This window comes from Cydia splendana, chromosome 24 (genome assembly GCF_910591565.1).
Source record: "Cydia splendana chromosome 24, ilCydSple1.2, whole genome shotgun sequence".
NCBI lineage: Eukaryota > Metazoa > Arthropoda > Insecta > Lepidoptera > Tortricidae > Cydia > Cydia splendana.
Genome location: NC_085983.1, coordinates 10,853,316 through 10,868,057, shown reverse-complemented (window position 1 = coordinate 10,868,057; position 14,742 = coordinate 10,853,316). Strand labels below are relative to the sequence as shown.

The window sequence follows — 14,742 nt, the reverse complement described above, 5'->3', positions numbered from 1 at the left end:
GGGCTGTCAAGAGGGCGTTCTTGGGACGACCGACTGGTAGCCGTCCGGTGGGTCAGCCCAGGTTTCGCTGGGAAGACAGTGTGGCGGCGGATCTGCTTCAGCTTCGCGTCAGTAACTGGCAGGAAGTTGCGCAGGATCGGGACAGGTGGCACGCTCTCGTTTAGGAGGCTAAGATTCTCTTTGGATCGCTGAGCCAAAATAGTTAGTTAGTGTCAACACTAGGATTTTTTTATTTTCCTCATAGTTGATGTGAAAAGCAGTATGTGTTAACAATTGAATCCCTAATCACCCTCAGGATTAAATGTACGCCCTTGACGGAAATATATCATTTTGATCCCTGATACCAATTTACAACGTATTGGTCTATACACAGTGCAGATGTAACTGACCCCCCTGCATAGAAGTTTCTTTTGCAGGGTGGGGGGGGGGGGGGGGGGGGTCAGTCAACTATCTCTGCAGTTGACTGTACCTATACAGTGTGCCTGTTATACATCGTGTACCTGTTATACATCGTGTACCTGTTATACATCGTGTACCTGTTATGCGCCGAGGCCGCGGGTCACAGCACGGTATCCAAGGTGTTCAGAGAGCGACGCAGCGCGGGGTCGCGCGCACACCAGCGGGCTAACTCGTCTGGGGTCACCACTCCGTCTGCGTTCGTGTCTATCAGCTGCGGATGAAGTACATGTTTATAATCATAATTATTAAAAAAAAAAATGGTGGTGGCCGAGTGGATCTGACATCCGACTTTAAATCCGGAGGTCGCGAATCAAATCCTGGCTAGTACCCAATGAGTTTTTCGGAACTTATGTACGAAATTTCATTTGATATTTACTCGGATATTTACCACTAGCTTTCCGGTAAAGGAAAACACCGTGAGGAAACCTGGCCTGCATACATCCGCAAAGAAATCCAAAGGTGTATGTGAAGTCCCCAACCCGCATTGGGCCAGCGTGGGGACTATAGCCCAAACCGCTTGAGAGGAGGCCCGTGCCCAGCAGTGGGACGTACTTATATAGGCTAAATTATTTATTTTTTTATTTATAAATACGGGTATATATACCTACATTACCTACAAAACAGAATACAAGCATGCTTGGAAAAAAAGTCCAACCTAACTTTAATTAAGTACTTATAAAATGCGGGCAAGTGCGAGTCGGACTCGCCCATGAAGGGTTCCGTAGCAGCAGGTAACATAATAAAATTGCGATTTACGATTTAACACGTATTAAAAAAAACGACTACTATAGTATAGTTCGTTTTTTTAGCATTAGAAAGAACTTGTAAGAAGGTAAGCGATCTTGACATGTCTTTTAATTGAAAAACGCTTTATAAAAAGCAATAACTATTACTTATGAAAGCAGAAGAATATAAAAGATCGTATTAGATTCATAATTGTTAGGTACATCTTTGCCGTAACTTATTTTTAAAATGTATTTTTCAATTAAAAGATACTTACATCAAGATTGCTTACCTTATTTCTAATGCTAAAAAAAACGAACTATAGTTCTCGTTCAAACCAATTTTCGGTGGAAGTTTGCATGGTAATGTACATCATATATATTTTTTTTAGTTTTATCATTCTCTTATTTTAGAAGTTACAGGGGGGGGGGGGGGACACATTTTACCACTTTGGAAGTGTCTCTCGCGCAAGAAAAAAAATATATTAGAAACGTTAATATCATTTTTGAAGACCTATCCATTGATACCCCACACGTATGGGTTTGATGAAAAACAAATTTTTGAGTTTCCGTTCTAAGTATGGGGAACCCCCAAAATTTATTGTTATTTTTTTCTATTTTTGTGTGAAAATCTTAATGCCGTTCACAGAATACATCTACTTACCAAGTTTCAACAGTACTTATAGTTCTTATAGTTTCGGAAAAAAGTGGATGTGACATACGGACGGACAGACAGCCAGATATGACGAATCCATAAGGGTTCCGTTTTTTGCCATTTGGCTACGGAACCCTAAAAAGGAAGGGATAGAACAAATGTGACGTTTCACGGCAAAACTTACCTTATGGCGGCTGGCGCTTACGTCGCATAGCGCCGCAATAATATTGGATCGGCGTTAATAATAGCGTAATTGCCAACCGCCATAAGGTACCTTTACCCGTGGGACGTCACAAATACGTTTATTTTTTATTGTTTATTATTATTCAAAAATTGTAATTACAGCGTTCGCCAATACATTACAATCTTAAATACTATTTAACCAACATTACATTACTTAACCTAATTTTTAAATTTACTACTTTACACTACTTAATTAATACAGCGATTCAAATATTCGTTTACATTGTTCTACAAGCTGTGACCACTTGGATGCGAACACATCAATGTGTGGTGCCATATTAAGCACAGAGTTGAGCAGCGTGAGTGCGTTGTGCAGCGGCGCTTGGCGCAGCAGGCCGCTGCGCGCGGGCGGCGCTGCCAGCAGCCGCGCGGTGCGCAGCCACGTTAAGTGGCGTAGGTACCTAGGTACATAGTCTAATAAAACATGGTCTTCCATTCCCAGAGTGACACGGGCCTACGTCACAACAACATGGCCGCTATATATAGCACTATCGCATATTATCATATAGCGCTGTCGCATGATGACGTAGGCCCGTGTCAGTTAGGTGACCTAGAAAAGACGGGAATGGAGTACCAGGCGGAGTATATTATTATACCATGCCTAGGTACTTACAGAGTGTGACAGTGACGACTTACATGAAAGATCCTGTCGACGTGGTCCTGCGCAGCGGCGGCGTGCGCGGGGGGGAGGGCCGCGGCCCCCACCAACTCGTAAATGGCCTGGGACAGTCACAATGTCAATATATAGCTGGTCAAGCAGATCTTGTCAGTAAAAAAAGGCGCGAAATTCAAATTTTCTATGGGTCGATATCCCTTCGCGCCTACATTTTTCAAATTTGCCGCCTTTTTCTACTGACAAGATCTGCTTGACCAGCTATATTTATTATACTATTTCATATCATTTTATATTGCGTTTTCCTAAAAAAAATTACATTTCATTCATGTCTTCAAAAGATTGACTTCTTGGGCTCATTTTACTCACAATCATTTGTACATTCACGCCTCATACATGAAAAAATGTGTTCCAAAATTTTGTAGGAAAAAATACTTTTCCAGTGCGTCACGTATGCGGTGTACGTTACAAATGATTCTGAGTAAAATGAGCCCAAGAAGTCAATATTTTGAAGATATGAATGAAATGTACATTTTTTTTGGAAAACGTTCATTTACCAGTCGCTTTTCGGTGAAGGAAAACATCGCGAGGAAACCCGACTAATCCCAATAAGGCCTAGTTTCCCCTCTGGGTTGGAATGTCAATCCGCAGTCGCCTTCGTAAAAAAAAACTACGACATTTCTTAGGATTAGTTGTCAAGCGAACCCCAGGCTCTCTTGAGCCGAGGCAAAATGCCGGGATAACGCGAGGAAGAAGAAGATTCTATTTACAAAAAAAAACGTCTTCACAAGACAGTCTAATATGTCATTAGGGCATCCAATATCGGAAAATTCTCAATACCTTTCCAATAAAATCTACTGCTCAGGTCCTCGCCAGCTACAGGATCTTCAGACACTGGAACCTTTCAGTTTATTTTACCTTAATAAGTTCTTACCTTAGTAGACCTTAAGCAAGTTTAGCAAGATAACATAAAACAGTCACCTGAACAACTTTGATCATCTCCTGTCTGGTGACCCTGCCGTCTCCATCAGCGTCGTACAGCCTGAAGACCCACGCCAGCTTCTCCTGCTCCGACCCTCGAGCCACGCGGGACAGGATCTCCAGGAACTCCTGAAATTACAGAAAAAACCACTGGCACTGTCGCTACGGTCGTCTTGACCCATAATATGGTGGAAAGATTCGCTGGCTATAGATGAGGTCTTTGTGGCTCAGTTGGCAGAACGCTGGAGTATCGATCCAGACGCCGTGAGTTCAAGTCTCACACAAGACAGTATTTTTTTCCACTTTTAATTTATTCTAAGGTTAATAGCATCGTGCGCAGACGTTTCTGCTTGTTAAAAATTAAAATTACAAAAAACTTCTAACGGCGTCTAGTCTAGTCGGTAGTGACCATGCCTACGAAGCAGGAAGTGCCGGGTTCGTATCCTGGTAAGGGGCATTTGTATGTGTGTTATTCGCGGATGGTCTAGAACGCAAAATGACTAGTGTAATATTTTGTCTATATCGCAATTAGTCTACATCGCAAACGGTCTAGAACGCAAAATGCCCACATATTTTTTTCCGTTTTATCTTAACTTTAAAGCGATGTCGACGGAGCCCCGCGGAAGCGGGGCTCCTATTCTGTGCTGTTTGGCCTTCGGCCATTTGAAGATACCTAACGAACCTAACCTACCTATGTAAAATGTGGTGATATAAAAAGTGGGCATTTCGCGTTCTAGACCGTTTGCGATGTAGACTAATTGCGATGTAGACAAAATATTACACTAGTCATTCAGTCACGTATTTAAGTATTTATCTGATAATATTATTATTGTATATCTATATGTTCGTCGTCTAGTACAGTCACCTGCAATACTATGTTACGCTTCGAAGGCCGCAAAAATATGTGACACGCTCTTATGACTCTACAAATAAGATCGTGTCAGATTTTTTAAACGTCACATTTTCGCCTTGCGCCAAAAATCTGACGGCTCTTATGCTGCGTCCTAGAGTTCATGCACTATGACAGTGACACCCTAGGCGTTAACACTTGAATCCTACAATACGCTCAGCTCTTATTTTAGAGACCTCACTATGCTCGATATGCTATTCCGTGCCTATTTGCTCTCGCTGTAAATATTTTTGCCGCGTATGATCTTCCATCGCATATGGTCTAAGTATAAAGAGTGAAAAGGAAAAAAATACTTAAGTATTTCAAATATAAATATTGGCCTGATGCTGACTGTATCCATTAACTAGAACGTTATAGCGTCAGCAATTTAAAAGAATAGTCCACGTAAAACAAAGAGGTAGTGGAAATGGCAGTCATAGGCAATCGCTCAAGCTATTCAATAAGCGGAAGGTGCGGCGACACTGCGAGCGGAAGCGGTTTTGTACTAGGGTCCGTCTAAGCTGTGTATTGACTTTTAGGGTTCCGTACCTCAAAAGCAAAAAACGGAGCCCTTATAGGATCACTCGTGCATCTGTCTGTCTGTATGTCTGTCTGTTCGTCTGTCACAGCCCATTTTTTCCAAAGGTACTGGACCAATTAAATTGGAATTTGGTACACATATGTAAATATAACGGAAACGGATTCCGTTGCCGGGCGTCAGACCGTCAACAACTCCTGAGGATGCCTCGTAGAGAGGCGAAACACGTGTCGAGGTTTATTCTTTTGGTGGTGGTTTGTTATATTTATTTGCGTATTTATTTTTGCGGTGGGAGCGTGGGAATATTAATTGCATGTAAAAATACGCAAGTAAGTATAACGGGTTAGCACTGATTGACTAGCACGTTATCTTTTCGCGGATTAGCAAAATAATATTTTGGTTTTAATTAAGATCGTGTCAGATTTTTTAAACGTCACATTTTCGCCTTGCGCCAAAAATCTGACGGCTCCTATGCTGCGTCCTAGAGTTCATGCACTATGACAGTAACACCCTAGGCGTTAACACTTGAATCCTACAATACGCTCAGCTCTTATTTTAGAGACCTCACTATGCTCGATATGCTATTCCGTGCCTATTTGCTCTCGCTGTAAATATTTTTGGCGCGTATGATCTTCCATCGCATATGGTCTAAGTATAAAGAGTGAAAATTAAAAAAATACTTAAGTATTTCAAATATAAATATTGGCCTGATGCTGACTGTATCCATTAACTAGAACGTTATAGCGTCAGCAATTTAAAAGAATAGTCCACGTAAAACAAAGAGGTAGTGGAAATGGCAGTCATAGGCAATCGCTCAAGCTATTCAATAAGCGGAAGGTGCGGCGACACTGCGAGCGGAAGCGGTTTTGTACTAGGGTCCGTCTAAGCTGTGTATTGACTTTTAGGGTTCCGTACCTCAAAAGCAAAAAACGGAGCCCTCATAGGATCACTCGTGCATCTGTCTGTCTGTATGTCTGTCTGTTCGTCTGTCACAGCCCATTTTTTCCAAAGGTACTGGACCAATTAAATTGAAATTTGGTACACATATGTAAATTTGTGGCCCAAAGACGGACATCTTACGTAAACAAATGAATTTTAAACAAACGTGTGGGACTCGCCGCTCTTTTCCCCTTTCCTTCCCTACCCACTTAACCCACTCCGGAGATTCACCGGTGGATAGGCGGACTTAATGCTGTAAGGCATTCTCTACCAGTCAAACTTCGGGAAAAGCAGATAATTGGTCGGCGATGCAACATCATGATGTATCTAATTACAAAACAAAGTATGTACAGACAGCAGCAGAAGTTGATAAGCGGGCGAGGTGTTCATAATTACCTTGACGCGCTCTTATTCTCTTAACAATAAAGTCGCGTCAAGATTATTTTGAACACCTCGCCCGCTTAGCAACTTCTGCTGCTGACTGTACTTTAATTACACAACTCATAGAACTAAACATATAGATAGTTCTAGAGGCCCTGGCCGCGTAGCCAAGATGCCAATCGCTTACGCTCCGTAGCGATCGAAACGCAACTGTCACTGTCGCACTAATATGGAAGAGTGATAGAGAGACATAAAGCTTTTCGTTGTCGAAGCGATAGCGATTGTAACCTTGGCTAGGCCGGCTGGTCTACATTTTTATAACAGTACAGAACATTCCTAAATCGAAATAAATAAGTTCCCGACAAATTAAAAACCTTCAAAATTTTCGGTGAAATCCGCTCACACTGGGCCGTACAAACTTAATACCATTTTTTCCAATAGTTGGGAGCCCGCCAGCTTCGTGGGTTTGATTCTCGGCCCAGGCCGTTATTCAGCCCAACAATGGAACTAATAATACTTAATACCGTAAAATGGGGTGAGTAGGGTCAAAACTGAAATTCAAACCTCGATAACATTTTATTTTTACATATGAAAACTCAATGGTGTATATAATAAGTGTTCCGGACGTTTGTATTTTAGTTTTTATTTTATTTTGGATAGTTCCATTTCATAACTTTGACGATAAAGAGGAAAAGCCACCTCACCCCGTAGTGCCTCGTATTTGGGGTGAGAGGGGTTTTCATACAAAGGTGGTTTTGGAAGATTGTTGGATCGATTTTTTATTATTATGCGTATTACTATAGCTCCATTTTAAAATGGAATACATTATTTTTGTAGCAGTAGCCTTAAAATCCCATCTCACCCCCCTCTCAAACCTTCTCTCCCCATTCATAACCCACTTCTCCCCGCGAAACCTACTCACCCCGTTTTACGGTACCTACTAGTGGAAACCATGTCTTTGTCTGTTCCATAATGTTAAATGTTAAGTTATATTGATGTTAAATCGTCTCCTTTTGAAAGTATTAGGAACTTCTTAAAATTATTTATAACGAATTTTTAACAAATAGATACGTCTGCGAGCTGCGAGCGATACTACAAATTTAACGATTGGCACGTTGGCTACGAGCCCTGTCAAGCGATCGTCAAGCGATGATAATATTCTGCTGACCAATGGCTGACCGGCATCAATACACCAGTACGGGTATGATGGTCGTTCTTGTCTACGTGACAGCTTGATAAAACGGTGTCCGTCACTTTCTATCCCACGGTGTTAAAAAGTGACAATTATTTTATCACGTGGATAAAGATGGATAAAGCCATCCATAATACGCCGGCAGTACACCTTATAAAACAAAGTCCCCCGCTGAGTCTTTTTAGGAATTCAACTTTGTGGTCCTGGAGGGTCTGTTTGTGTGTTTGTTTGTTCGCGATAAGGGATCATCCATTAATTACGTCACACGAATTTCTAGGTTTTTTTACCCCTCCCCCCCTCCTTGTCACACTTGGTCACATTTTGCAAATCCCTCCCCACCTGGTGTGACGTCACATTTTAGGCAATTTTGTTTTCAACGAAATCGGAAATAGTAACTCGGCATTATTTTTTTTAATGAAAATATATTTTTGGTAAATAAATATTAGTAATTTTATAACACAAAACCAATTAGAAACGAAAATTACTTCCAAAAACTCATTATTTAACTGTACAGCGATAAAAAAAATATAAATTAATTTTCGGTTACTGATGAAGTTAAAGTGACGTCACAATGTTTGTGACTCCCCCCTCCCCCGTGTCACAACATGTCACATTTTCTTGACCCCTCCCTCCCCCTAAACGTGTGACGTAATTAATGGATGACCCCTAAACTCAGAAACTACTGAACAGATTTTCATGGGGTTTTCATCTATCAATAGAGTGATTCTTGAGAAAGGTTCAAGTGTATAATTTGTTAAGCCGGGGCTGGTCGATAGTAACAAATAAGTAAACAATTAAAGCAAAATTCTGTTTTAATAATTATACTGACCTCAAAGTTGATTTTCCCGCTCTGCTTGTGTTTGACAGTGTTGAACACTAGCTGGGCGTACTGCGTGGCATCTGAAAAAAATGTTACTTATACCAAAGAGAATTTGAAATAGAGGCGGACTGTCAAAGTAAATTATGTCACAGTAAACTTACTGCCATCTTTCGACAGATGATTAAAACTGTTAGATCGCCATTTGTAATTGATCCTTATTCTGTCACTGATATGTGTTAATTTGTTAAATATTGAAATTAACGCCATCTATTCGACAGTAGGCCAAAGGTATAGCAAAAGGTATAGGTAGGGAAAAGTAGCATATTTTGGCGGGAAAATATGTACATCCATGAACCTTTGTTTATGACCTTTATCTTGGCACTAAAAATAAGGATATGCCGAGTCCTATCAAAATTTAGGCATCCTAACCCCTTTTCGGGGGAGGGGGGGTATGGGGGTAAGATGAAAAATAAACGTAAGTAATATTAATAACTACGATTAAATCGTACTTTTGCCTAGAAATATCTGTTTGTCATTTTTTCAACAAAAATTAACATATCTCACAAAATACTGATCCTATAAACATAAGTGTGGTGTCATTCGATTCAGCGCACAAAATTACACGAAAATGATACCTCACTTGCCTAGTTTGTGAAATGTGATTATTTTTAAATGAACCCCTTGCACATACCCCATCCCCCCCCCCCCCGAAAAGGGGTTAGGACGCCTAAATTTTTATAAGACTCGGCAGATCCTCATTTCTAGTGCCAAGATAAAGGTCATAAACCAATTAATTTTAATCGATGTACATATTTTGCCGCCAAATGGCCATATTTAGGCTTATTTTACTCATACTATAGTATGGTGCAATGTTTTCGAGCGATCGCGTCATAACCTTGGATACTGGCAAAAAAAATGAATAGAAAGTTGTTGTTCATTGGATTTTCTTGAAAACTTGTAAGCAGATTCGATATTCATTATGGACTTTTTATCGATTTACAGCCTCATGTTTCTTCAAACAAAAACGACACTTTTGACACTGACATATCCAATCCATATCGTTTCAATATCTAGTATTTGACGTATCTCATTGTTCGAATACGGCTGTTAGTTTCGGTAATTTTTCAGTTTAGCACAACCATGGGAGTTACAGCCTACAGAGCTAAAATTAATAGTACTTACCACCCAGAGGAAAGAATTGACAGAAGATATGCTTGAAGGATTCCTCATCGACCACTCCTGACGGACATTCCTGAGAATAAATGAAAAACGTGTTTATTTTACGCAATCACACAGGCTAATTCGAATGCACACTGATATCATAATAAATAAATAATAATAAATAAATATTGGGGACATCTTACACAGATCAACCTAGCCCCAAACTAAGCAAAGCTTGTACTATGGGTGCTAGGCGACGATATACATACTGATATAAATAAAATAGAAAACACCAATGACTCAGGAACAAATATTAGTGTTCATCACACAAATAAATGCCTTTACCGGGATTCGAACCCAAGACCATGGGATTCGCAGGCAGGGTCACTACCCACTAGGCCAGACCGGTCGTCGAATAATGATATTAGAAACATGTTATTTAGTTATCGTGCACATTTAAGTAATCCGCAGCTAAATAACACTAGACCCTACTCATAGTGTTGTATTCCTGCCGGTCAGTAGGTATGCCAGACCTCAACGAGGGTGCGGAGTATTAGGGTCGGCAACGCGCATGTAACACCTCTGGAGTTGCAGGCGTCCATAGGCTACGGAGACTGCTTATCATCAGACGGGCCGTATACTTGTTTGCCACCGACGTAGTATAAAAAAGACGTTGATAATGGTATACCTGTTTGAACCCCCGGTACATGAGTTGAATCTCTCTCGCGGTAAACTTCGAGCCCCGGGCAAGCTCCTTTAGCCCCTCGGGGCGGTGCCGCGCCGGCAAGGGGGCCTCTTCGCACTCCTCCTCTGTCAACAAATAGAAAACAGTTAACCCAAGGTTGCGCTACGACAGCACCGGCTTTTTAAAGTAACAATAAGTTTTTCACCACACCAGCTCGGAAAGGCTTACTTTGCATTTCAAAAGCTGATAGCAAAGTTGCATTTTATTCACATGTGAGGCAAAGTAATCAAATGGAAATTTTGAGTTGTTTTCTTATGTTTGCTGGTAGAATTTACTTTTAAATGATGGTTTTGGATGATTTGATTTTGTTTGATATTTTACATTTAATATTTGCTTCGGGTTGGTGAGGTGAAAAATTTTGTGTTTCACTCTGGGCCAAATTTTGTTTAACCCTCGTGCTTTGAAACCCTCGCAACGCTCTAGATTCCATTTTTCGAACCACTTGCTACGCTCGTGATATGAGCACGAGCGGTTAAACAACAACTTTGCCCCCCTTGTAAAACAAATAACTATTACGTTGATTAAGGACTAATTAAGGTAAATTTGTATACCTATAAGCCGCGCGTCTTCCAAGATTTGTGCTAGCGTTTCTAGAAATAATGGTGTGGTCATGTTTATAAGATGTCCTTTTTAACGGAAAAAATCTAAAGGGTTAAGAGCGGCATAAGGTCAGGAAATTAGAAGAGAAGAGAAGATATGGCGCGCACGAATTAATACGTGTAAAAATTCAAGATTAAACTGCAATTTTGCGTTGTCGTTTTATATAGATGTAACCCCTTTTTCATAAAACTTTTGCGGGCCTGATTTAGTTGAATTATGTTTTATCCCTTTCTTACAAATACATTAGTCAAAATGACAGACAGGGACAAACGATTATTAGCTAATTGAGGTTTGTAGCGCGTTTATGAATAAGGGGCGTAGTGTATAAATAATTGTTTTCCATCGTATTTTCTCGGAAACGTTCGTATTTGTCATGCTACTTCAATCAATCTCAGTACTTTTTGTACCGAGACTGACTGAAATAGAAAGACACGTTCGGACGTTTCCGTGAAAATACGATGGAAAATAATTATGCATTACATCTGTACATAATATAATATTAGACAAGCTCCAAGTAAGTTTTCTTTTAAGCGGTTGTTGCGTAAGCATTTGCTAAAACAAGAGTTCGAATAATATCCATCATTATTATATTTATAGTATGTATTGTATAAATATGTAGTACTTTATATATATTTTATTTATTTATGTAGTTTATATATATAGTTTGCTTTTTTTTATTCACTGAATAGGTATATTTCTCTCTCTGCACCAATTGTAGATGTCTGTTTGGCCCTATGGTTGACTGGTAGAGAATGCCATTTGGCATTAAGTCCGCCATTTGTACATTTTTGTATATACTTTGTGCAATAAAGTTTAAATAAATAAATAAATAATATTAGGAGGGCCTAATAGGGTTCTGTCACTGCCAACGTCGTGCCATTAATAATCTAACAGATGGCGTTAGGGAGCTAGAACGCAATTAGTAAGAGACCTACATCGCGCTTACGGAGTTTTAAATGTCAGTTGCTATACAGGATGATTCAGGAGACGTGAGCAGGACTAATACTGCGCATTTCGTAGATTATAAGCAACACTTTCGTATCAGTATTAGTGAGGTTAACGTTAATTTTCTAGTAGTGTTGAAAAAAAAAGTTATTAATTTATTTACGACATGCGTGGTCACCCTAAAATTAGAATACTAAACTACCGATATCCTGTGTCAAATTGAATGTCACCACTGTCATCGCGGTCTGGTTACTTTTGAAAACTCGTATCTCACTCAAGTTTGACAGTTTATTTTCTTCGTAATCAAAAATTGAAGAGGTTTTATGCTTATTAATTAGGTCTTGTAGGGTGACCATGATTGTAGAGGATTAAATTTGCTCTCACCAAAAAGTTCAAAAATAGGAAAAAGTTTGATTGTTTCACCTAAATACGACGGTGATCGATCAATTAACAGTTACTGAGTGTGCAGGATTAGTCCTGCTCACGTCTCATGAATCACCCTGTATAACTTCCGACCATTTCTCAGTGGACTTCGGTCCCCAGGCAAAACACCCGCCTGGAGAGAGTACTCTCTATTGCCTCTCTACCTTCTACAGTTACTTTGACACTCTTTGGGTATGGAACCCTAAAAATAGCTCAATAATAATTAAAAGTGGAAAAATTCACTGTTTCGGGTGGGTCTTGAACCCACGACCACCGGATCGCTAGCCCGGTGCTGTGCCATCTGATTTTATCTCGGTGATCTTGGTAGCTCGGATGGAAGAGCATTGGGCTAGCGATCCGGTGGTCGTGGGTTCAAGTCCCACTCAAGACAGTGAGTTTTTCCACGTCCAATTTGTTTCTAAGCTAAATACTTTTAGGTACGCCTAAAAGTAGGTTTTGCGGTTTTCAAAAGCAGTATTACAGGGCTGAAAGTGATGAAGTACTTCAAAATATTCTTTACGCCTTTACAAGCTATTCGGCTTTATACGAGTATTACGAGTACGTCTCAAAAGAGCTTTCAGAGCTGAAAAACCTGATTCAGCTCTTTGAAACTGTTTACTTTACTGAAACACAACATTGAATAGTTGCTGAAGGCTATCTCATGTATAGCTGAACAATATTCACAAAACTCTATCTTCTTCTTCCTTGCGTTGTCCCGGCGTTTTGCCACGGCACATGGGTAGGGAGCCTGGGGTCCGCTTGACAACTAATCCCAAGAATTGACACGCACTAGTTTTTACGAAAACGACTGCCATTGGACCTTCCAACCCAAAGGAGAAACTAGGCTTTATTGGGATTAGTCCGGTTTCCTCACGATGATTTCCTTCACCGAAAAGCAACTGGTAAATATCAAATGATGTTTCGAAAAACTCATAGAATCGTCGTCTAGTACCCACAACACAGGCCTTATTGAGCTTACTGTGGGACTAGGTCTAATTTTTTTTTTCTATATTTATTTTTCTTCATAAGTTAGGTTCTTTATAACATGAATATAAAAGTAAAATACAAAAACATATAAAAAACAATAAAAAATACATATAAACACATTATAAAAAACCTAACCTAGGGTGCCGCCAGCAGCGGGGCAAGGCCCAAGCCACCGGTGGTCAGGGCCGCAGAGAGAGGAACCGGCGGACTATCCGCGCCGTGTCCAAGATCACCGCCTTCTGCATCTGACCCTTGATCCAACCACCTAGCGAGAGTCTCTCAAGATGTTGGTCGAGACTCTTCGCTATTAGACCGTTCACTGAAACGACTATTATTATTTATATGTCTTTCCCATCACGGAACAATGGTGTTCCGGACCTTTGGGAGGCATGCGCGGAGCCGAAGCCAACACGTAGAGGCCCTTTTGACACTTTAATGAAATGTAAGGGGTACACCGAGCGGATGCTGCCCTTGCCCGTGCCATGGGACGCACGCAGAGGCAGCACCCGCTAGGGTGTAAGGGCTATTGAGAGTTGATGGAATCTAAAATGAACTAGGTTATTGGGTGAAAGCGATGGACTAAGTACTGAGCTATGGGGTAAAAAAACCGGACGCCTGCCTAATAAAACGGTATGCAATTTTATTTCCGGCAGACGGTGACTCGCCCTCACAAGATGGGCCCCCACAAAAAGCGACATCTAGGATGGCTCAAGGGCAACACCGGTGTGAGCGGCTCAGGGGTGTCGAGAGGTGTGCGCCGCTTTCTACCCAGTGGCTGTTAACAGCCACTGTGCCAACTCGCGTCTTATGCATATTTCACTTCCACCCCTGGAGCTTATAGCTCTAACGACTCCACTCTGGCCGGCCGGCTTATTATTTATTATTATTAATACAATTTTCGTGAGTCGCGACACTCGAGACATCTATTTAATATCAAGTAGCGGTGCTTACTGATAATTCCGCTACTCGATGCTAGATGTCGACTACGAAAATAATAGTCGTTTTGGTTCTAAAACTGATGTATGGAGTGAGCACTCTATAGATGCTTAGTATATTTCTCTATGCCAAAGCGACACATTTTCTTTTACGTTCTGTGTAATTTCCTTTTTGCTGATTTAGACGGCGCGCGAACTCGCATGCGATTTTAGTTACATTGCGGACTGTTCAACCGACCGATCAAAAACCGCAATGTAATGAAACTCGCATGCGAGTTCTCGCATTGTCTAAATGAGCCCTTAATGAATATTTTTCCTCCCCATTACAGTTCTAGTGCTAAAAGTACTCGAATTTCAATTGAACCGTTTATTAAGCGGTTCGCTTAATGAGAAGAGTTTGTAAGCACTTGCGACCGCAGCGCGAAAACTGCCGAACTGCGAACCATGGATTACCTCTCACTAGATACCTCAGAGCAATGGGTGCTTCTGTGCATGAATAAAATGAGATCATAAT

General features: G+C 40.7%; 1 protein-coding gene across 2 annotated transcripts in view; it reads right to left on the bottom strand.

The window, feature by feature from the left end:
• LOC134802454 (Kv channel-interacting protein 4-like) overlaps window positions 1-14,742 on the bottom strand; it is a 66,785-nt gene that overhangs the window by 682 nt on the left and 51,361 nt on the right. For both annotated transcript variants that reach the window (XM_063775123.1, XM_063775124.1), the window contains exons 3-8: window positions 10,282-10,403; window positions 9,615-9,684; window positions 8,442-8,512; window positions 3,674-3,802; window positions 2,716-2,799; window positions 537-670 (exon numbers count right to left, since the gene is read on the bottom strand). In XM_063775123.1, the coding sequence (XP_063631193.1) occupies window positions 560-670; window positions 2,716-2,799; window positions 3,674-3,802; window positions 8,442-8,512; window positions 9,615-9,684; window positions 10,282-10,403 (587 nt within the window). In that variant the 3' untranslated portion in view covers window positions 537-559. The remainder of the gene's footprint in view (window positions 1-536; window positions 671-2,715; window positions 2,800-3,673; window positions 3,803-8,441; window positions 8,513-9,614; window positions 9,685-10,281; window positions 10,404-14,742) is intronic.